Source organism: Aquarana catesbeiana, linkage group LG04, assembly GCF_042186555.1.
Source record: "Aquarana catesbeiana isolate 2022-GZ linkage group LG04, ASM4218655v1, whole genome shotgun sequence".
NCBI classification, from domain to species: Eukaryota; Metazoa; Chordata; class Amphibia; order Anura; family Ranidae; genus Aquarana; species Aquarana catesbeiana.
Genome location: NC_133327.1, coordinates 179,612,765 through 179,635,303, shown reverse-complemented (window position 1 = coordinate 179,635,303; position 22,539 = coordinate 179,612,765). Strand labels below are relative to the sequence as shown.

Below are 22,539 nucleotides of genomic sequence, written 5' to 3'. Positions count from 1 at the left end.
TATCAAAAATGAAAAAAGTTTTTGCTATACATATACTTTAAAAGTAACAAATGCAGCAGAAATCAACAAATGAAAAACTGTGCCCAGAACAAATTGTGTATTCCATTCCATTAGTCTGGACACACAGCACAAATTTTATTCCGATCTGATGAAGATGCAAACTTTAGGAACAATTAAAAAAAATAATAACTATTTCATAACAATGTTTAAACAATGTAAAAGACCAATATTCAAAACATGAAAGATTTTCCTGAATATTGGTTATCGTTACTATTATTTGTACCAATTATGATCTGATTTACACAGATATCACAGGAACTGCATACTTTCCCCACTCTGTAATTCTTTACATTGATAATGTCTGTCATTAATGACTGATAAGAATACATTTCTGTCTTGCTGGAAAATCAGTTTACCTGGTATCTTCCAGTTTAACATAAGACAGAAATCTTTGAAAAACAAAAAAGGCCTTTTTCGTTTCTGTTATAACATTTTGTAAATAAGTAAGTTTTCTCCTTCACTGATGGGCACTGATGACGCTGCACTGAGGGACACTGATAAGGCTGTACTAATGGGCACTGATGAGGTGGCGCTCATAGACGGCACTGATGGGCACTCATAGGTAGCACAGATGGGCACTCATAGGTGGCACTGATAGGTGACACCGATGGGTAAGGTTATATAAGGTATATAAGGTTTGGGAAAAAAAAGCATGCATACTTACCTAGGTGGAAGCAGCACTGATCCGATGCTGCATCTGTCACCTGCTGGCTCTGCAGAGAACTGAGCAATCAAACACCGTTGATCACTCAGTTCTCAGGTCTGCTCTGAGCAGAGGGCGGTGACTGTCAATCACCAGCTCTCTGCTCTGCCCCTCCAGCGCTCACTGGAGTGCCAGGCTGTGAAGGGGGTGGGAGCGGCTGGCTCAGTCTCCCAGTGGATCGTTGAGAGGCTGAGCGAGCTACCAGTCCAGGCTTCTGTAACCGTAAAGTTGGGATCGATCCAGCGTCTGGGCCGGCTGAGTGACGTCAGCCAACAGTGGACTTTAGCCCACTGTCGGTTGAAAAGGAGTCTCAGAACTAGCTGCACATGTGATCCATAGGAGAAGTATGGTCAAAAAAGCTTTGGCCATACGTCTTTATTAAGCAAGTAAAAAGCACTTAAAAAGGTAACTAGCGTTTTTTTAAATAATTTCTTAAGTTATGTTAATGAGAACATGTTACAAATATAAAGCTGGTGTTATCCCAATTTGGATACAAAAGTGGAAACATACTTTAAGAAGTTTGGCTTCTACGGGCAACCAATACACTCTCCTATAGGCCCCTTTTGATTACAGGGATATCCTGTAATTTGAATTACCTGCATTTACTTATGGTGGCCAACAGGTCATTCAGCATTGCATAGTGAACAGGAAAAACACAGCTACTAGAGGCTACAGTGGATGCTGCTGAAATCATATATACATATATATATATATATATATATATATATATATATATATATATATTGTATGTGTAAAGGTCACATGATACGAAAATCCGATGGAAAAATTTGCATGACGAGCTGTCTGCTGATATTCGGATCGTTAGTATGGTCAGTACGGTGCTTTCGACAGCAGATTTCCATTTTTCGTCAGACAAAAGCTGGATGTGCAGACTATACATTTTTTTCCAGATGTGAACTCAACGTCCGAATTTCGTTTCATTAGTACGGTTATCGTATGAAAAAAATCGTAAAAGCAAGACTACGCATGCTCAAAAATGAAAGAATACATACAAAACTATTCAACACATTATGTCACTTCTGACGTTGTATCCTCTCGTACAAAAAATGTATTGTGAGTAACCTCTTCACTTTCAACATGAGACTAGCATGCCACAAAAAACGGATGTTCGGTCGTCTGCAAATCTGATCGTGTGTACGAGGCTTTAGGCTTCATAGGGAAACAGCTGAAAAGAATACGGGAGTGTCACCAGAGGCAATAGTATTACTATACAGGGTTTATATAGTGCCAGCAGTTTGCTCAGTGCTTTACAAAATAAAGGGAGACAGTACAGTTACAGTATAGTTTAATACCAGGGGGTTAGGAGGATCCTGCCCATGAGAGCTTACAATCTAAAAAATTCTAGGCTATCCCTGTGCTTTGTGTTGCTTTCCACCAAATCATGGGAAAAAGAAAGCACCTTATTATGCCCACATTCATCATGCAGCATTAGAACATTGGTTTAACCCCTACACCACCCAAATATTAAACATGGACATACAGCATCTGGAGCATTCAGAGTGCATCAACACCAATTTAAAAATCTAACCTGAGAATGCAAATCAGGAACTGATAGTCTATGCTGCAGTGTGCAGTTACCATGTCAAGTGTGCACCCTATGAAAAAAAAAAAAGAGAAACGCTGCTCTGCTCTCATTGCATACAAGGAATTCAGGGAAGGGTTAACGCTGCTTGATTCTCACTCCCTAGCTGTTCTGTGCACACTGAGTGACGTCATGTGGGTCACATGACGTGCCCTATTAAGCACTGGGAGCTGTTCTGGTGCTGAAACAAGTATCTCCATCCTAGGAGGGAGATATGATCAGCCTGCATCCCTCTGACTGAAGCACACAGGTAGGGTGGTGTTGCTTTATTTTATCATTTGTAGCTATTTGCCAGATAGAAGCTGTTTTGGGCAAAAGAGAGTGTGATATAAAACTTTACAAAACTGATCTCTGCAAGATTTCAGTCTAAACATCTTTCTTTACTCATCCATCTATCCGTCCATTTATTTATTTATAAAAGAGAAAGGTCTCCCTTAGATTTGTGCAAGTGGCATGCATTAATTAGTTTGCCTTTACTGTACTAGCAACGTGATTCTCTATTTTGCAATATCTATGTGTGTGTATATGTGTTTGGATAGAGAAAAAAACAAGACGGAGATTTATTTTTGTGTCCATTTATGAATAGGTCTGTATATTCATCTCCCTCGCTTTCTCTTTGTGTCTTTGTACCATTTGTTGCTCTATCTGTCATTCTGAATATCATGTTCTATGTCTTTATTTTTTGTAACTTAGTTATGATATGATAAGCGTGGAAAGTGTTCGATGGGTTGCCTGTTGCTATGCTGTACATGATCCTGAATAGAAGATTAGACAATAGCAATCTGCTTGTGTGATAGACTAGACATCTCTACACTGGAGCGTTATTCATCAGACTCAGTACAAACACTAAATTTAAACTGTCAAATAACGAACCAGATTAAGTACAGGCTCTAATTAAAATACTCTGGAGATATTGAGCAGCAGTGATATAATTGCCATTTATTATACAGATTATAGATATATTCATAAAATTCCAGCAATTTTTCTTTATGGCAGCATACAAACTGTACATCATTTTTTACCTTCTGCGTAATTTAAAATCTGCATATGTAGATATTAATGTAGACATGTACTACAGAGACCACAAAGATATACGAAGCTAGCTTTAACTTAATTAGAGCATGCAATGAATATTTCGCTGTTTCCATAGCAGTGGTCATTATGCCAGATAGCTGACATTTTCATGTCAGAGGTAAATCCAGCAAAATGTCATTGTTCATGATTAAGAATAGCAACAGGTTTTCAATGTGTCACTCGGGGCATAGTCTTACATATATATGGGATGGAAAACAGCAATGTGATTTTTAAATAAAATGCACAATTATTTGAAAATAGGTGCTGTAATTAATACTTGTTTACCATCCTTTCATATATAGCAATTTAATATAATATATTAGGATCATGGCAGATGTCAATGCATATGGTTTATTTAGTCTACTAAGTTTATGTACTCATGCAACAGCCTCACAGAGAACCTCTCAATATTGGAAAAAAAAAACAAACTTGAACACATTTTTATTTTGTAATGCAGAACAAAGAGCAGTGCTGATGTGCAAGGTGGAGCAGCCCATGGTAGTTTATTAGATTCCAGCATACTAAAGTCAGATTAGTAAAATATGGATTCTGGTTGGTTTCTTTGGGTTACTCCTGTTGTGTATTAATCTTATTACATATGACAACCTATCTTTCTTTCATAATCATTTTAATGACTTGCATAGTTCTTATAAAATAGGATATATTCAACTAAAATTATGGTATTGTCCATAGCAAACAAGCAGATGCTTAATTTTGTATTATAAACTGTGCTAGTAAAATGACAGCTGGAGTCTAGAGTAAGGAATAAAACACTTTCCTTTGGTTTGAGTATAAATTATCACCAGGCATGATTCAACACAATGTAAAAGGTTGCTTAATACAAGAAGGTTGATCAACCGGTACACAGCGGTTATGGAAACCCCAGTCTCAGCAAAAGATTATGGTTTATGCTCATATTGAGGTTCAATATCTATAGAGCTACATGGATCTTAAACTTAATTTAGGGCTTAAACTGATAGAAGTTAATTTCTCCAGTAAACATCATTGCTAAATGCTAAACACGGACATCTGGTCTGTTTTGCTGTAACTGGATTTCAGGCTAATCTGATATTCCAGGTTACAGCAATAGTAGATGCAGTACACTGGAAGAAACACACAACTCCATAAGATGCATTTGTGCTATTATCTGCCTTACAATTTGGTCCCGATGCAAATGATCCTCTGGCTCGTGGGCGGTTCTGGCTCTTGTTATTAAGCGTAGATGAAAAGCCTTTGTGGGAGAGAGCCAATACTGCAATCATCTCTGCATTACATTTATATAGTAGTTCCTCTTTAAGCCTTCACACATAAACCTAAATCCAAGGCAAAAGTTATTTAGAGCACCCAGCAGTCTATAAATACAAACACATTAACTGTGTTGCTATAAGTAGACTGAGCTTTCACAGGCAGAGATCAGTCCATGACAGAGATTTATTAGGGCTGGTTAGATGTTATGAAGCAGTATCTGATACTGCACTTTGGATCAACAAATAAATCAAAGAGATCAATCAGTCCATTTGTCATTACTAACTTGTGATTTAATGGTATGAAAGTGCAGCTAATGACATTTTGCTGTTAGAATAATAATGTGTTTTATTTTTCTGCAAAATAAGCAGTATATTTTATTCCTTGCTGCATACTCATTTGAATTTATTTTGTAGGAAACACTGACCATCATGTCATCTCAGAGGAATTACTGTCTTGCAGGATGCTTATCCTCCTGCATTTTGGTCATCCTGATGTCCTTTTCTGATGCTGCATCCTTTCAATATTACCAAGTGCCACAACAGGACCAAGAATACAGAATGAAGACTTTACAAAGGTTGCCAAGCCCAGATATGCTGAAGGCACTGGAGTACATTGAGAACCTCAGAAAGCAAGCAAGCAGAACTGAGAACCTCCCCGACTATACCTCTTACCAAGGGGCACCCTACCTCTCAGAGCAGAAGGACACACAAGCCCTTTCAACAGACACTGCCAAATCTCCAACCACCGATGATGAGTCTGAGTGGATGAGAGCAATGTTGGAAGCCTTGATGCAAGCTGAAAAAGAGGCAAAGGTTTCAACACAAGAGAAAAATAATCTATACATGGACAAGAACATACCCCCTGAGTTAATTGAAGACTATGACTCAAACAAATGGTCTGAGAAGAGACCTAAAACTGGAAAACTTTCTTCCAGGTTATATGATGATTACTCACGGGACAATCCACTGAAGCGCACCAATGAAATTGTGGAAGGGCAGTATACTCCTCAGAGCCTAGCCACCTTACAGTCTGTCTTCCAGGAATTGGGGAAATTAAAAGGCCAAGCAAACAACAAAAGAGATAGAATGGAAGAAGACCAAAAACTTTACAAGGATGATGAAGATGACTTGTATAAAGCCAACAACATTGCTTATGAGGATGTAGCTGGTGGGGAAGATTGGAATCCTATTGAAGAAAAAGTTGAAAGTCAAACTCAAGAAGAGTTAAAGGAGAGTAAAGAAGAGGTTGAAAAGACAGATGATATGGAGGATGAAATGAAGAGATCTGGGTTGTTGGGGTTGCAGGATGAAGAGCCCGAAAAAGACACTAAAGATCAAGAAAGTGAAAATCTATCAAATCTGATGAACACATATCTAAATATGTGGATGAACAGGATGGATAAAGGTAAGCAGAACCCTGATAGGCGCTCATTAAGATTCTCAGGAAAAGAACTTGACCCTGAAGCTATTTATCAGTTGATTGATATATCCAGAAACTTACAAATCCCCCCTGAGGATCTTATTGATATGCTACGGGATGAAGATGGCAGGAAGTTTGGTGGAAGATTAGAATCTGAAAAAGAAGTTGATGTTCCTGAGGACCTTGATGAGGTAACAGAGACTATGACTGATAAAACAAATGTATATAAAAACAAGCAAGGCTTTGTAAGGCAACCTACATCCCCAATCCTGCCCAATATCCCTGAAGGCCTTACAGTTGAAGATATGGTGAATCTTATGGGAGCTGATAAGTTACAAAATCGATTTAAGCAAAATAATGGATTGCAAAGACCCTACCCTATGATTAGCAAAATAAAGGGACACAAAGCAATTTGGCCCAAAGAATCTGAAAAGAGGCAAATTGAGTATGAATCAAGGCCTGAGAAGGAGGAGGAACTAGCAGATTATGTAGTAAAGATGCTAGCTAAATACCCAGAGCTTTTAGGTAACAATCAAAACAAAAAAATGCCCATTCCTTATTCTCCAGGGGATCTTCAGGAGCTAGAAAAGCAATATGAGAATGCTTTGAGAGGATATGTGAATATGCGTGGTTATCAGGATTTAGAGACAGTTTCCAGCAGTAACCGAAGGCTGCCGACCAGGGAAAGTGATGATACACAGAACAAGCAGTATATAGATGAGGACTTACTTATGAAAGTCTTGGAATATCTGAATCAAGAGAAAGCAGAAAAAGCAAGAGATCACAGTGTTAAAAGATCTATGGAAAATATGTAAATTTTTACATTATTCAACTCCATCAATATATATTTTTTGCTCTGTTTTTGTTCTTCTTGCTTTAACTTAGTGAAGGAAGCCAAGGCCCTTCTTTTACTAACAGGAATAATCTGATGACCAGTTGTTAGGATGTACACAAGTTAATCATCCATGTTCATCAAAGTAGTAAAATTATATTTTTATCCACTAAATACTTTTATACATTTGAGGACATTTGAAGTCACTGAAAATCTGATTTTTCCTGAATTTAAAAGTGTCCAATTACATTATTCAGAAATCTGTATAATCCGTATTATTTTCTCAATGACTCTTTCGTTTTTTTGTTACTTCTGAAAGTTGGAGATCTATTTATGAGGTTAATATTATAAAAAATGTACTTTCAATTAATAATAATTAGAGGATCTTTGGTAGAAAAGAGAAATGTGTATTCAAGCATGAAAAAATGAACTGCGAGCATTGTTGCTAACTGAGTGTTATGAATGAGGAAAATGTGAATATGGTTTTCATGTAGAGCATCTATGAAGTGAGCCCACTAAATTGAAATAATTTATTTATTCTAAATGTTATTTTCAGCATCCCTCTTTAACAAATCCCAAAGACATTTTCCATGAGATAGAAGTGCTAATGAGAAACATTATTACAGGTAACTTTAAAATACATGTGAAAGATGTACTGAAGCCCACATTGTAAATGATAAATACTTTATTTATAAATATATATTATAAGTCAAATAACAGTACAGGGTACAGTAAACATTTACAACCAGTCATCCTTCCTTGTTCTGACAACATTATCTTTCTAACAAGTTGACATTTGATTGGGTGCTATGGTTCAGTACATGAGTCAACAAAGCCTGTCTCTGCCCCCACTCCACCAACAGAAACATTATCATGGCTGTTTATCGGCCATGAAGAGGACTTCATGCTCACATATTTGCTATTTTGGATGAAAGATCTATTAATATACCAAATATTTTTATTAATGAAACTATATTGATGGGCCCCCGTTTCACATTTTGCATCAGAGTTGCAAGAAGTTTAGTTACACCTCTACTAGTAATTATTTTATTATGTACATGATCATTATTCTTTGCACTGCCTTATAAACAGTCTCTAGGCCCATCTTCTACTTCCCATGTTCCTTACATTATATAGCTATGTCAGTATTAGAAAACTATAGTGGCCATACAATATAAAATCATACCTGGCATATCAGATGGCAGATTATATTTGCTCTTTGATTAGAGTAAGAAAAAAAGATTTAGGGATAACGTTTGAATGGAGAAAGCCTGTAATAGGGACAAAGAATGAGAGATACATTTTGCCAGACCTAGTTTGAGAGCCTTGAGGTGCCAGGAAAGCAACTACCTCTCCTGTGTCACCAAAAACATTTTAAACAAGGCTAATCCTAATTGAGCATTAACATCTACATATAAAAAAAAAAGTTGCAAAACCTACCTAAATAAAAAGCTGCACAGAAACTAGGTAAGACAGAGGATATAATTTGTTCATTAAATTTAATAGTTTGTAATGTCTAATAAGTATAAAGTGATGAAATGGCATGCTACTTCAGTCATTTATGGCACAAAATTGCATTATAAAACATCAGATATGTGCTATGTGGTAAGCATGTGATTAATGGTTTATAGTGAACTTTTACAGATTACAGAGCATCTCCAACTATGCTCTAACATATCAGTCCCTTCTCTGTGAACACCCTAGCTTCCACTTCCTCCAAGATCGGCTCTGTATAAGTGTTAATTGAATGTTGTCAACCTTAGCTGCGGACTATCTATAACATATCTGCTTAAAGAAATTCTAAGGATACAACGCATTGTATTCTAATGACTACATAGCTTTTCAGGTCCACTTCAGAAACTCCTGACACTAGCCAACTTTTTGGTTTCTCACATGTTTTTTTTTATGATCGTTTATCTATTTTGTTACTGTTTGTTGTGTATCGTGTGGTACTGTAAAAACAAACAAAAATAAAGCATTCTGTATATTTGAAGCATTTATTATCTTGACAGATATCCCATTGATAATTAGATAACAGTCTATGTCAAGATGGGGAGCACTTTGTATTGCTTGTTGTTATACACCTCCACTTGTAATCTGTTATTACTTAAAGTGTTACTAAACCAAGGACCCTGCATTCATTATTTCTGATCTCCCACAGTACACAGAACATGGAATTTCAATTATTTTAGTATACATAAACTGCTAAATACCTTTTCTCATCAGCAGTTAGAGCAGTCTTGTGACGTCTATGAGTGTCTGGTTAAAGCTTGTAGGAGGAGTCTTCATTCTCCCATGATTGTCTAATGATATGGCAGGACCCCCGACCCTCTGTCTGGACAGTGCTAATTGGTCCTGTGTTGATCGCATGCACTCTCCCAAGAGAAAAAACTCTCTAGCAATAAACACCAAACTGAGCATGTGCGGCCTGTCCCCTGGCTTTGTAAATATTAGGTTATTTTTTGGAGACAGTGGAAGAAGAGGATGATCAGAGAAGACAGGATCGAACAGCCTTTTTACACAATGCAGAGGATTAACCCCTTAGGTTCCACAGTGAGTATAACAAGCATGTGTTATGGCATATACAGACTGATTTTTACTGTTGTGGGTTTAGTAACACTTTAAAGAGGAACTTCACTCTCCCTTTTATTTTTATTCTCTTACTTTGACAGCCGGGTTGTCTGGTATATGCCACTGCTCCATCTGAGCACTCCAGGTTCCATCCCACTATCTTTTCTTCTAACATAATCAGGAGGCAGGTTGCTCTTTCCAGGTTATTTTAGCTGGCGACCTGATAACACATGGTGCAGGGATTGACGAGAAGCCTCCTGAGATGTGTGAGGTCTGTATCCCAGTTGGGGAAGGGTTTGGGGGTGGTGGTTATTCTTGCCTAGGAAAAAAAACAACAGTTAAGGGCCAGGACCATGCTTTATGTGGGTGTGTTTGGTGAGAAAAAAAGTCTACATGTGCATCAACATTTGTATATATTAAACAGAAATATTATATCTCAGAGCAGACATTAGCAAGCCTTTTTCCACCAAGTTATCATTTGACTTTTATAGATGACACCTGTTTTTCATCTATTTTATTACCAATAACATAGCAATTAAAGGGAAAAAACAAGTTCAGTTCAATTTATCTCTACAGCAGGAAAAAACAAATCTGTCTCGGTCCTATCAAGCTTTTAAATATCCCCCAGATATCCATAGTAGTAAAGTTTGGTACAACTAGTCCCTGGATATGACTACATGTTCCACAGCCATGTAAATCCTGCCTATAATAATTTAGATCCAATACTGAGTTTATTATTAACTCAATGTACAGTATCAACAATCTACTGTGTTTTACAGTACAGTTATTTACCCATATACAAATCTAAAATATCTAAGCAAGTGTATCAAACTCAAAGGCACTTTGTTTTACATAGTTTTTAATTTTATTATTTGTCTTTATATATGGGGATATATATATATATATATATATATATATATATATATATATATATATATATATATATATATATATATATATATATATAGGATGTTTGGGAAATAGTGTGTTTAGATATTTTAGGTTTTTATCCCTAGGTCACAACTCCTATTTGAGCAGCGCTGTGTTATTTGTGACTGTACATTAATATTTTAGGGCACACACAAAGATTTTCAAAAGAGAAGGGGGAAGAAGGAGAAAGAGGAGGGGATGGGTAAGCTGAAAAGTAAATAGGTGGGTAGGGCAGAGACTGCATATCTTTACACAGCTGTCAATATAATACAAAGAGGTTCATAGCCAAGCAACATTTAAAGTAGTATTTTATGTCACTTTCATATTTTACATGGTTGCTGTACAATATTTACATGATTGTATTACAAATATGTATTTGTAGTATCTGCTTCCAGTGGCCATATCTATTACAGCATATTTAGCCTCCTTGAATAACAAATGTTGAGATAAAACCTCAGTCACATACTGTAGATAATTTATTGTTTTCATTCGGTCAGATCTGACCGGTAGACTTGCATTAAAGCAGAGGAACAGTTACAACCACTGTGCATCACTACAAAACTGGAGGCAGACACTGAATATTCAATAGCTGACATATAGTTGCCATCGTGTATGCTGTATTTGATTCAAATATTGTGTTTATTTTTACAATTAACAGGATGTATAAAACATTGACAAATATTGATCAGATTATTTATATTCAGCTGATCACTTCACCTGTATACCAAAAAAAAAAAACACATTAAGTGCTTCATCTCAACTTACTTAAAGAGGAACTTCACTCTCCCAATCAACATTGATTATTTGTAATCCTCATGCTGCTAGCATTAGTTAATAGATAGGTGCGTATATCATATTTAGTTGTTTTAAACTTTTTTTTTAAATTTCTTCAGTTACTTCCAGTTTTCTTGCCTAGGCAAATGATGTCATACACCCCAGCAGTCTTTAGGAAGGTATGATAGGGTAAATGGAGTAGCCATTTTATTTATCAAACATTTATTTCTGATTAAGCAGATATCTCGTATGTATATTTTGTCAGAAGTCATATTGTGTAACAGCTGTATTTTGTGTTAAAAATGGCATTTACACCTCCAGCTGTGAAGATTGCTATCTCGGCCTTTTCCTCAAATGGACACTGGAAGTGACAAGCCTATGTGAACAACTATTCCGCATTTCAATCAGTTTCACCAGATTTGACTTCAAACAAACTTTAGGTAGCTAGTTCCCACCCATTGTAAAACATATAAATTGTATTAGATCCCCCAGCAAGTTAGAGCAATTGTTTTGAAACCAACACTATGTACTGTGCTGCTCTCCAAGCTTGTATTTCTACCTACATGCTTGTATAATAAATACATCTATTTTTCAAGTTGGCTTCAGCAGTCAAAATGTTCCTGAAACCCATGAGTTTTGGGGTTTCCCCTACAGGTAGGAGAGGAGGAGGGTTTTTCTCAGCTAAGCACACCCTCCTGCATGCATGCCTAAGCTGAGGGCAGATGGATTCCAGGAAGTAAATGCTACATGAATCATTTGTCCTTACTCAAGATGGCCACAGCCAGAAATGCTAGGGGTGTGTTTTTCAAAGTAATTTCTCAACACAACAAAGCATAGAGACATGAATGGATGGGGGGGGGGGGTTGCTTTGTGGTGCTCAGATGCAGTGAAGATTCGCTTTAAGAGTAACTCTACCTATATATACTTAAGATCACACATGTCCTATAAATAAATTGCCAACCGTGCTTTTTATGTTTTTGTGCAGGGCTGGCAGGGGTTATTGTGTTGTTCTCAGACAAACGTTATCTTCATTATAATTTGTAGTTTTACAAAGTTTACGTATATCATCCTCCTTCCTGTGCTGGCTGAATAAGTCATCTCTGAAGGAAAAAAAAACATGGTAGAGTTGCCATACTGATTAAAATCTTTGTCTTGACCTCATACATGTTGAAGACTCTACTTATTGAATTTCAATTTTTTCACAATTTAGTGGTCCATTAGCAGCCAATCCAAACAAGTACCTAAAACAGGAAGGCTGGCAACTTGGATGCTCTTGAATAAAAGTACTTTATTGGTTACATGGGTACACGGGTAAAGGCTATACGCTGATGCATTTCGGCTAAGAAGCCTTCATCAAAGCAATGCTTTTAAGTATCGCATCTGTAGGGCCTGAAAGTCCTGGCTAGAGCACTGGATCACAGTTCGTGGACTTCTATATTGGCAGTGGAGCTGGGGTAATAATTTGTTTCTGTTAATCCAAACAAGTGTTTTCTGTAAGATTCATAGGTAAAGCTGAAAAGACAATGGAGTTGGTTTAATAAAGGAGTTTAGACATTTTCTCAAAGCTTAGTGAATGAGGTCAAATGCTGATTACTTCTGTCATTCAGTCATGTGCAAGTAAATATTAAAATGTTATTTTCCTTGCATGTGTATTCCACCAACTTCACCAAGATGAGTGAAAATTTCCTTTGCAAAGTAAGCTTTCACTTTGCAAATTGAACATGCTCCATTTTTTTTAGTAATTCGAACCAGTTGTGTAGAATAGATATTATTTTGCAAGTCCATCAGAATTCCGATCCAGAAATGTGCACCCCACCAGCAGCCGAGGAATCCAAGCTTGCGCAAACCAACTTTTGTAATGGAAGTGGGCTTGACATTGTCAAAGGAAATATCACATGATTTTGGAGATCGCATAAATGATGTGAAATGCCATTCATTCAGGTTAGTAACCATCTGTAGTTATGTTTAATTTGAGCAGCTGAAAAATGTCAGCATGGAAAAGGACACATATCAAAAAGTGGCATTGGAGTAAATTTAGATTGTGTGATAAAACTTACTCTAACCTTTCAAATTCAATTCAGATTCACAAGCCAGCCCACACACAACATTACTGAATAACAAGCATGCCAACTTGTCAATAATGTTTTGCTTATAAAATAAAAAATATACATCTGTTAATCTTTCAAATTTTCTGCAAATTAAGAAAAGAAAAAGAGGTGGATGGAAAGAAAAACTGCTAAGGCCAGATTTATACTTTCACATTGTGGAAACTAAACTGAGATTCCAACACTGAATGGATATTAGTGTGCTAGATAACCTGCCATTGTTTTACTCTTTTTATTCCTGGTGGGGAGGTGTCCTCTTTGCTGTCCCCACTTTCACCCTGCCACTGACATGTTACATTGAAAGCTCAGGTTGTCATTCTATAGCTGGTATATTGTTAAAGTGATTATAAAGTTAGAGAAGGATTACTGCCAGCCCCTCTGGTCTACCAAGATATAGTACACAGTGTAAATGTTTGTCTAAAAATTATGCCGCTAAATACCTTATCTCAGATCGATTCTGTTCGGTCATGTGACCTCCAGCAGATCTCCTCCCTTGATCTAAGGGCTACAGTGGGAGGGGCTGAGATCCCCCTCTAACATCAGCTGGCAGATCACGTGACAGCTTTGCTGCCCGCTCAGCCCCTCCCGCTGTAGCGCTTAGTTCAAGGGAGGAGCGCGGCGGGAGGTCACGTGACTGAACAGAAAGGAAAGAAGGTATTTAGCAGCATCATTTTATACAAACATTTACACTGTGTAGTATAGCTTGGTAGAACAGAAGGGCTGACGATAATCCTTCTCTGATTTTACTGCCGTCTACTGATAGCGGCAGGAGGGGAGGGGTGAGGAATAGATTGCTCACACACACAGAAGCAGGACAGGCAGGAAGAAAGAGGAAAGGGGGGAGAGAGGAGAGCAGTGTGATGATGGAGGCTAGTACACTGACCACAGTATCATGGATCAGCAGCCATGATTACAGTAGTCAGTTTACATAGGAAGACACAGGAATAGGCAGGATCAACCAGATTTTTTACAGCCTAGAAAGGGATAGATTAGACAGCACAAGCACTGTGCTGTTTAACCTGCTTTAAGGGAACAGGATCTCTTTTTTTAGGGTTACATCCTTTTTAACTTTACAGATACTCAATCAAAATAAACTTGATGCCTTTCTTGGGTCAGAAAGTGTTTTAATTTGGTAGGAGATTTGGATACACATATTTTTATATTCAATTTTTTTTCTTTAGGAAGGGAAAAATTAAAAAAAAAAAGTAATTTACTCTTATTTTACTTTGTGTGATCTACCCAGTTTTTTACCCCAAATAAAATGGGCAAAGTAAAATTTAAAAAAAAAAGTGCATTTTTAATTGTGGGGGAAAAGTAGTAAAGCTTGAACTGAAAATTGGCTTTCTAGTTGAGGTGAGCTTTTTTCCCCCATTACATTATTACATCTCAATGTACAGAGGTAAAAATAAACTGTTTACTTATACCGTACACACGATCGGATTTTCTGACGGGAAATGTGCGATGACAGGCTGCTGGTGGAAAATCCGACCATTTGTATGCTCCATCGGACAATTGTTGTCAGATTTTCCACGGACAAATGCTGGATGGCAGGTTTTAAAATTTACCACGGACAAATGTTTGTTGTCGAATTTTTCGAGCGTGTGTCGGAAGCAAGGACGAGCCAGAAGCGGTCGGTCTTGTAAACTAGCGTTCGTAATGAGAATTAACATTCGTGACGTGGCAAATTATGAAATCTCGAAATGCAGCGCACATTCTCTTCTTCTTTAATGGGATAATAATGAAACTGCTTTGCTGGTGATACTGATGGAGTTTTTGCAAACTAATTTTCATTGGCTTTTTTTTCTAGTGATATCAAGAATAATATTATTATGCCTTTTTTTTGGGCAAGTTACCACAACACCATTGTCCTGCAGTTTTTAAGATCAAAGATATAATTATGTTGGTGTCCCTTGTCAATTTTACATTGTATTTTTTTAAATGTAACAACCTACTCTCAAACTGTCATTTGAAGTAAAACACATAGCCAAGTATTATTCTAAAAAAAGAAAACAAATAAACTTAGACATACTATCTGCCAATATTACTTAACCAAAAAGTGCATTCTATGCATCCAAAAATATAGAAAATATAACAAATCAAATCATTATTATTCAACCAAGAAATTAAATAAAAGCCTCATGCATGTGTCCTACTTCTTAATATAGGGGGTCAACAATGCCAAGAGTTGGTGAAAGCAGGGTCCATCATCCGGAGATAATTCCAAAAATCATCTGGATTACTCTTCTGGAGCTCCCGCAGCAAAGGCATATGACATAATTGGTCACTATCAATAAAGCAACCAATTTTTGGTCCAAGAACTCCTCCTTCTCCTGTTTCTGGACTGGACTTGAGTCAAAGCAATAACTCCAAGGCCAATAATACGTTATCTCCTCCGATTCCGCAACATGTCTGGTTGATGAACGGCTGTTCAGAAACAAACTGAAAAGCGCAAACTGAAAAGCGCTAAATGAAAATCGTGAAGTGAAAAGCGCGAATCAACACTCACCAAACTTCTACTAACACGAAATTAGCAGAAGGAGCCCAAAGGGTGGCGCTAAAGAGCTGAAAAACCACGTAGTACGTCACTACTGTTTGTTGGCTGACAATTCCTTGCCGTTTGTATGCAAGACAAAATCCAGGCACATGCCTTCGGACAAAAGTCTGAGGTTTTGTCTGCGCAAGTGTAACTTTAGTGTAACTTTAAGATAAAACCAAGCTAGGTTTGAACAGATAGGAATTAGCATGAGGCATGACAGGGGCATTAAAGGTTTGTAATAGCTAAAATGATAAAAGACAATGCATATGCCTATGTGAGTAAATGAGCCTCACAGAGTAAACTCAAATGTCATCCAAAGTATCTGACTTGGGGATTATTGCATAGAGGTGTTTTTTTTCTCTCTTTATAAAAATTTGACTTATCTGACAAAGAAGTCCATCCTGACTACTTGGTCTTCATTTTAGCTCCCTTTAACGCACCTGATGGTCTCCTATGTCATTATGGGCCCCTGTATAAGAGCAAATCAGCACACGTACTGTACGTCTAGCTTTGTGATGCTCTTTCTCTGCATTGTAAACTAACGCTGTGCCTGTTTCCCTGCTGTTTAAAGCCTTTTACTATAAAGATGCTCTAACAGTAGTATTTTGCTTAGTGACTGTGACAATCGCATTCCTACTGCAGTTAGCAAAATTAATACAATAGCTGGAGAGAATAGAGCTTGCAGTAGACAATCTCTGAATTCTTTGGCACTTTTTCTGCTCTAGTTGTTAACTAAAGTGTGAAATCTATTTCCATAAGTAACGCATCAACAGCTCAGTGGCCAGTGGCCACTAATTTCTTTTGATAATTAATGCATCACAGAAACAATAGACCCTCAGCTATATATTCACAAAGAGTAAAAATTGTTACCAGAGATTACCTCAAGGATGAAGTTGGAGTGCTTCTACTTCTGCCCATGTGCTCATCTGATCTGTTTTTGTGTTGTCTGCTACTACTTTAAGGTTAACTGTATTTTGTTCAATGTAAAGCAGCGTTTCTCAACAGATTTTTACATTTCTATACAAGTCTATTGGAATGCAAAACCCACTTGAAGCAGATCAAATGCAGGTTAGAAGTAGGTCAACTGTAGTGCAGTCCCCTCTCCTACGTGCATAAGGGGGATGTCTTGCCCTCTACTATGTTGGGGTATTTATGACTGCGGTTTGGCAATACAAATTTTTTCTTTGCTCTATACTTACAGACCTTAGATGATCTGGTATATTATCTGCATTGTTGGTGTGACCATAACTTCTCTGTATGTAACCTAATTACCTACTTGACACTTATTGTGTACCATTCTGTCACATGTTATGTCTGTACCATGCCTATGTTCTCCATAAACTACTATTCTGACTGTGAAAAATGCTTTACTAAATGATATCTGTAACTGCAGACATTATATTAATTAATCTGTAGGGGCCCTGACCTACTGTTGTAGCTAGGCTGCAGCCAATCTGAGCTCTGAATTGTTATTGTGTCTGATTTTGTTGTGCTTTCACTAAGCTCAGGGCAGGGCGTAACTAGTACCTGGTACCCAGGGCACATGCCCTGCATCTCCTGCTGGATGTCCCAGGTCCCAACACTGCAACCCCCTGCGCAGAATGCCTGTCATTTGACAACGCAGATCACAGGCAAAAGGCATAAAGCCAATCAGAGTGGCTGTGTGCCTTTTGTTTGTATTTGAGAGGCCTCCCTTTTCTCTTTTTTTACTGATTCTCCACTAATCCTTTTCCTCCCTCCTCCACCAGTGATTCTCGATCCATCCTATGAGTAAGTCTCTTTCCACTGACTACCAATAAGAGGGAGACACAATGAGGGGCAAGAGGGGTAGAATTATCAGCAGCAAAGGGGTACACAGGGGGCATATCAACCATAATGGGGACACACTGACCACCAATGTAAGGAGGGCACAGACACTGATCACCAATGTAACCTGGCACAGACACTGACCATCAATGTATGGGGGATGCAGGCACTGATCAATACGGTAAGGGAGGACAGACACTGGACACCACTGTAAGTGGTACACAGTCCCTGTCTGTCAGTGTAAGGGGGCACAGACACTAAACACCAATATAAGAGCAAACAGATACTGGCCATTAATGTATGGGGGTACAGACACTAACCACCATTGTAAAGGGCTACAGATACCAATTGCCAATGTAAGGTGGCAAAGACACTGATTGCCAATATAAGGAGGGTACAGACACTGACCACCAATGTAGGGGGCTCACAAACATTCACCACCAATGTATGGTGGCACAGACATTGAGTAGCCTTTTTTTCCTCAAACTGACTACCTTGTTCCTCCTTCCAAATTTTTTTTATTCCATTGACCACAGATGCTGGCCATCTTTTCCTCCTGCTGACCAGCAACATAAGGGGTGCTGTGACATATACTGCTGACCACTGCACATTGTGTTGTATTTAAGGTGCTCACCGGTTTTTATTGTCTTAGCAGTTGTTAGTTGGTAAGTAGTTTCTAAGTTTTCTAAAAAGGGCCTTCTTAAGACTCAGACAAAGTGTTAGCTCATTGTACATATCTTTGGGTTTATGTGTGTCTGTGAAATTCTCATTTGTGGTACAGTAATTAAGGAGTATTTTATGAGTAAAAGGACTGTAACATATGCTTACAGTGTATACTGTTAGAAGCTTTAGACTATATTAAACCAGGTTTCTTAGGGCCATGCCCAAATCCTGTGCTTTTTAACCATACCCATTCTTGGCATGTTTCCTCCTTTCCATATTCTAGGTGCTGAGTTTAGTGTTGTCTATGAGACTCTTGCTTGTGGTACAGCAATTAAAGCATATTTTGTGGAACTGTGGTATATGTGTGTAGCAAGGTGCTTGGCTAGAGACAAAAAAGGATTTAGGACATAGTGCTGCAGTGCAATTCTGTGCTTCCAATGGACTTTAGTTGAATGTGTTAACACTACGTTGCCTCCATCCACCAGGGGGAGCTGACAAGCAGAAAGAGCTCAAGAAATTTGCTGGTTGGCAGCATTAAATCATGGGAGATGAAATTCAGGAAAGAAACTTTACTATGGCAGTCTATGGACCATTGTACTACAATTCCAAATGTGAGTAGGGTATAAGGGGTGTCCATGTGCTCCCCAGGTCTCTCACAACTCTAGTTATGCCCCTGGCTCAGGGTATTGTTTGCTTATGCCTGTTGCATGAGAGGTCAAAGCTAGGTACCCGTTCCCCCCCCCCCAAAAAAAACTGTCCAAAGGTAGAAGTGGGGGGGAGGCAAAAAACCATAACTTTCACTTTTGGGTGAAGTTCCACTTTAATAAACTCTCTTATATGTTCGAAAGTGATGTGTTCATTTTATTCCACCACACAAAAAGTCAAGGATTCTGCCCTCAGGCTTGAAATGCTAGCCTACTGAGCCCTCTGGGGGTTTTCATCCATCTCCCAGGGTAAGGAGGTAATACACATCCGTAAAGTTCTGGGGAAAAACATTTCAAATTTAATTTTCTTTCAGTAGTTTTGTTTTCCCCTCCTGCAGGGAGAAAGCAGAGTGCTGAGATCTCTAAGCTTTAAGGATAAATTGCTTTATTGTGTCCTTACCTACAGAGGGTATTGAGAGCTTAATCGGAGCTCCATCCAAAAGTGGAAGCTCTGCTTATCTACCCTCCCCCCCCTCCGGCGCCAAATTTGGCACCATTCAGGGGGGAGCGGGCACCTGTTTTTGACAGGTACCCGCTCCCACTTCTGGGTGATCTCACCGCGTCAAGATCACCCATAAGTTCGTTCCCCTCCTCCTTCCCCTGACGCCGGGCCATCCACAACGCACAGCCCGCTTTGTGCTTGCGCAGTAGGGAACTGGCTGTGAAGCCACAAGGCTTCACTGCTGGTTTCCCTTACAAGAAACGGTGGCGGCAGCACCCGAGAGCTGGTGGAAAAATCGGCTGTGGTGAATACAAGGACAAGTAAGTGTCCTAATATTAAAAGTCAACAGCTACATTATTTGTAGCTGCTGACTTTTAATTTTTACTGAAGGAGGCTGGATCTCCTCTTTAATTTGAAGTTCATGTACTGCTGGTTGAGAATATTTAAATCCTTCAATGTCCATGGCCTGGCCACAGTTCTACTATGTTTTAGGGTGGCAATGAGGCTCTATATGTAAAAAAATAATAAAAATGTTTTGGTCCAGAAAGGGTTAAAAAAAACTTTTGAACGTTTGTAATAGAAAGCAAGGTCTATGAGGTTGAGGTACTGAAAAAACGAAAGTGTTTGGTAAGGGGACTGTTTTTTAAAACAGGTCTCTTCCTGGGATTTTAATCCCCATTTACTTTATTAAACATGTAGTTCTATTGTATTTTGACTCACCAATCATGCTGTATCTTATGTGAGTCATTGGTATAATACATTGATTACAGTGTAGATGACAATGTGTTAAGATTCATACATAGCAACCCAGCAACGCTTAGCCTGCGTCACCTGTCTGATATTAAAGTCCAGTCATTCTCAGGCAGCGCAACAGCATCATGACTAATGTGTGACTCATACTGCAGCATGGAGGGATAATTCTGTACAAGTATTCCAGCATATACTACATAGAAGGGATAAAGCTTTCCTGTCTGTTTAAAAAATAGCAAGCACCTTAAACATTTAACCCCTACATAATGTATGGAATCATATTTCATGCACATTGTTGCTGAACACAATTCCAGTTCATCATGGTGAAATGATATGCAATCCTTTGCATTGAATAACCTGAAAGGAAATTATATTGCAATCAATATTCCTTATGGAAGTGCGGTTACCCTCAGACTGTTGTTTTCTGGCTTATAGAAAATAAGCCAGAAAACAACACTGGCTTACATATACATATATAATATATATGCTGCAGCATTCAGCTTAAAGGGTGGTAAAACTAGGAATGAGGTTCGGGTTGACCATGGGTTTAAGGCAAAATAAGACTATTTACAATTCACAGAAACACATAATATTTGGGTGATGTTGCCACCATTTTTCTCCCTTCTCCACTTCTGCTAATCCTGCCATAGCTCCCAAACTGGCATGGAGAAGTTGGCAGAATGATTTCATCATTTCTTAGTTCAGATATTGGGGATGAAGAAGTAGCAAGATGAGAAATCAGCTGCAGCTTCCATCCAAATTGACTCTACCAATGAGAATGGGGTGAATGACGAGGTGGCAGATGGTACATGGGTGCCAGCGATTAGAGAGGAAGAAAGTGAGGGAGAGGCATACCAGCACTAAGGGAGGATTATGCCCAGGGCAGGGCAGCTTGCAGAGAACTAGTGGAGCAGCCATCCCATTACACTGAATGGCACTGAGCCTTGGGTGCAGGTCTCTGCTAACCTCAGGGCCAGGTCATGCTACAGTGTGAGCCTTTTTTTAACAAATCTGCTGCTGACAGCACCATTGTGCTCTGCAGCCTTTGCATGCAGTATTTCAGCTGTCCTAAAACAACCAACCATGTAGGTATTACATGCATGAGGATACACAAGAAGGTTGTATACTTTTATTTTTTTTTGTTTTGGTAAAAGACCACAGGACAATGTCCAGTCCCCCATGCCATTTGTTTGACAATCCCTCGCCTATTATTCTAAAAACGTTGCAGAAGTGATTTTTAACATTCAGCTTCCATTGACTCATTTTATACTGAGGAACATTATTCTGAAATTGTTCGACAATTTTTAGGGGGTGCTTTTCACAGATTAGGTAACATCTGCCAATCTTTATGTTTGAGTCACTCAGACTCTCTAAGATGCCCTTATTATACCCAATCATGTTACTAACCTGTTGCCAATTGACCTAATTAGTTGCAAAATGTTTATCCAGCTCTTTCTCAAACTAACTGGAGGAAAGTTCAAAACAAATCTTAGAAAGTGTTATTTTACTGAAAGGGTAGTTGATGCTTGGAATAAACTACCAGCAAGGAAACTTGGAATAGGCAGCCACACAGCGCAACAGGATACTAATAAAAACTACTTTATTGCAATATAGACAGATGCAGTCACAGGAATGAATGGAAGGTTAACATTGTTCACCCTCAGCTTGTGCTTAGTCATAACCACTATCAGTAGAGGTAGTGAGACAGTCAACAGTAAATGGCTTCCAACTTTTTTGGGATTGAGGTTGCAGTACGCTAATTTATATTTCATAATAAAACCTGCCTCATCTCTACTTCTTACATTGCCGCCTAGTCAAGTTGCTTATGTACTGTCCAGCTACTATACAACTTTTGTGGATATTGCCACAATAGCCAAAATAATTCACCCTAATGTTTATTTCAGGATAAAACCTGCCTCGTGTCTCCCTGTTATGTTGTGGCCTAATGAAGCTCTGTACATATTGACCAGCCACTGTACAACTATGTGCAGCTATTGTCTCTGAAATAATATACTGTTTAATTCCGTATAAAACCTGCCCCATCTCATTTTATATATATATTTATTATATATTAAATACTGTCCAGCCATTTAACAATATTTGTGGTTAATGTCTTTCAGGTAATTCACTCTATTTTTCATTGCAAGATAAACCCTGCCTTGCTCTTGTACTGTCCTGACGCAAGCCAGTTTCTACCAGACACATACCTGAAATCCATGCTTTGACCTTTTTGGGAAAAATGGTGATACTAGAATGGAAGGGGGTTTGGAGAAAGGTTTTGGTTTTCAAATATTTTTGTGCACTCTGATTTGACCTTTT

At 38.3% G+C, this 22,539-nt stretch overlaps 1 protein-coding gene across 1 annotated transcript; it reads left to right on the top strand.

Annotated features, from left to right (window-relative positions):
• Positions 1–2,460: 2,460 nt before the first annotated feature.
• On the top strand, positions 2,461–8,939 carry SCG2 (secretogranin II). The gene is made up of 2 exons (XM_073625957.1): positions 2,461–2,616; positions 5,102–8,939. Exon 2 carries the CDS (start codon positions 5,117–5,119, stop codon positions 6,920–6,922), a length of 1,806 nt encoding a protein of 601 aa, XP_073482058.1. The 5' UTR covers positions 2,461–2,616; positions 5,102–5,116; the 3' UTR covers positions 6,923–8,939.
• The last annotated feature ends 13,600 nt before the right edge of the window (positions 8,940–22,539 follow it).

Bases quoted from the DNA above. Each gene is read 5' to 3' on its own strand.
- SCG2 (XM_073625957.1), top strand. From the start codon at position 5,117: ATGTCATCTCAGAGGAATTACTGTCTTGCAGGATGCTTATCCTCCTGC.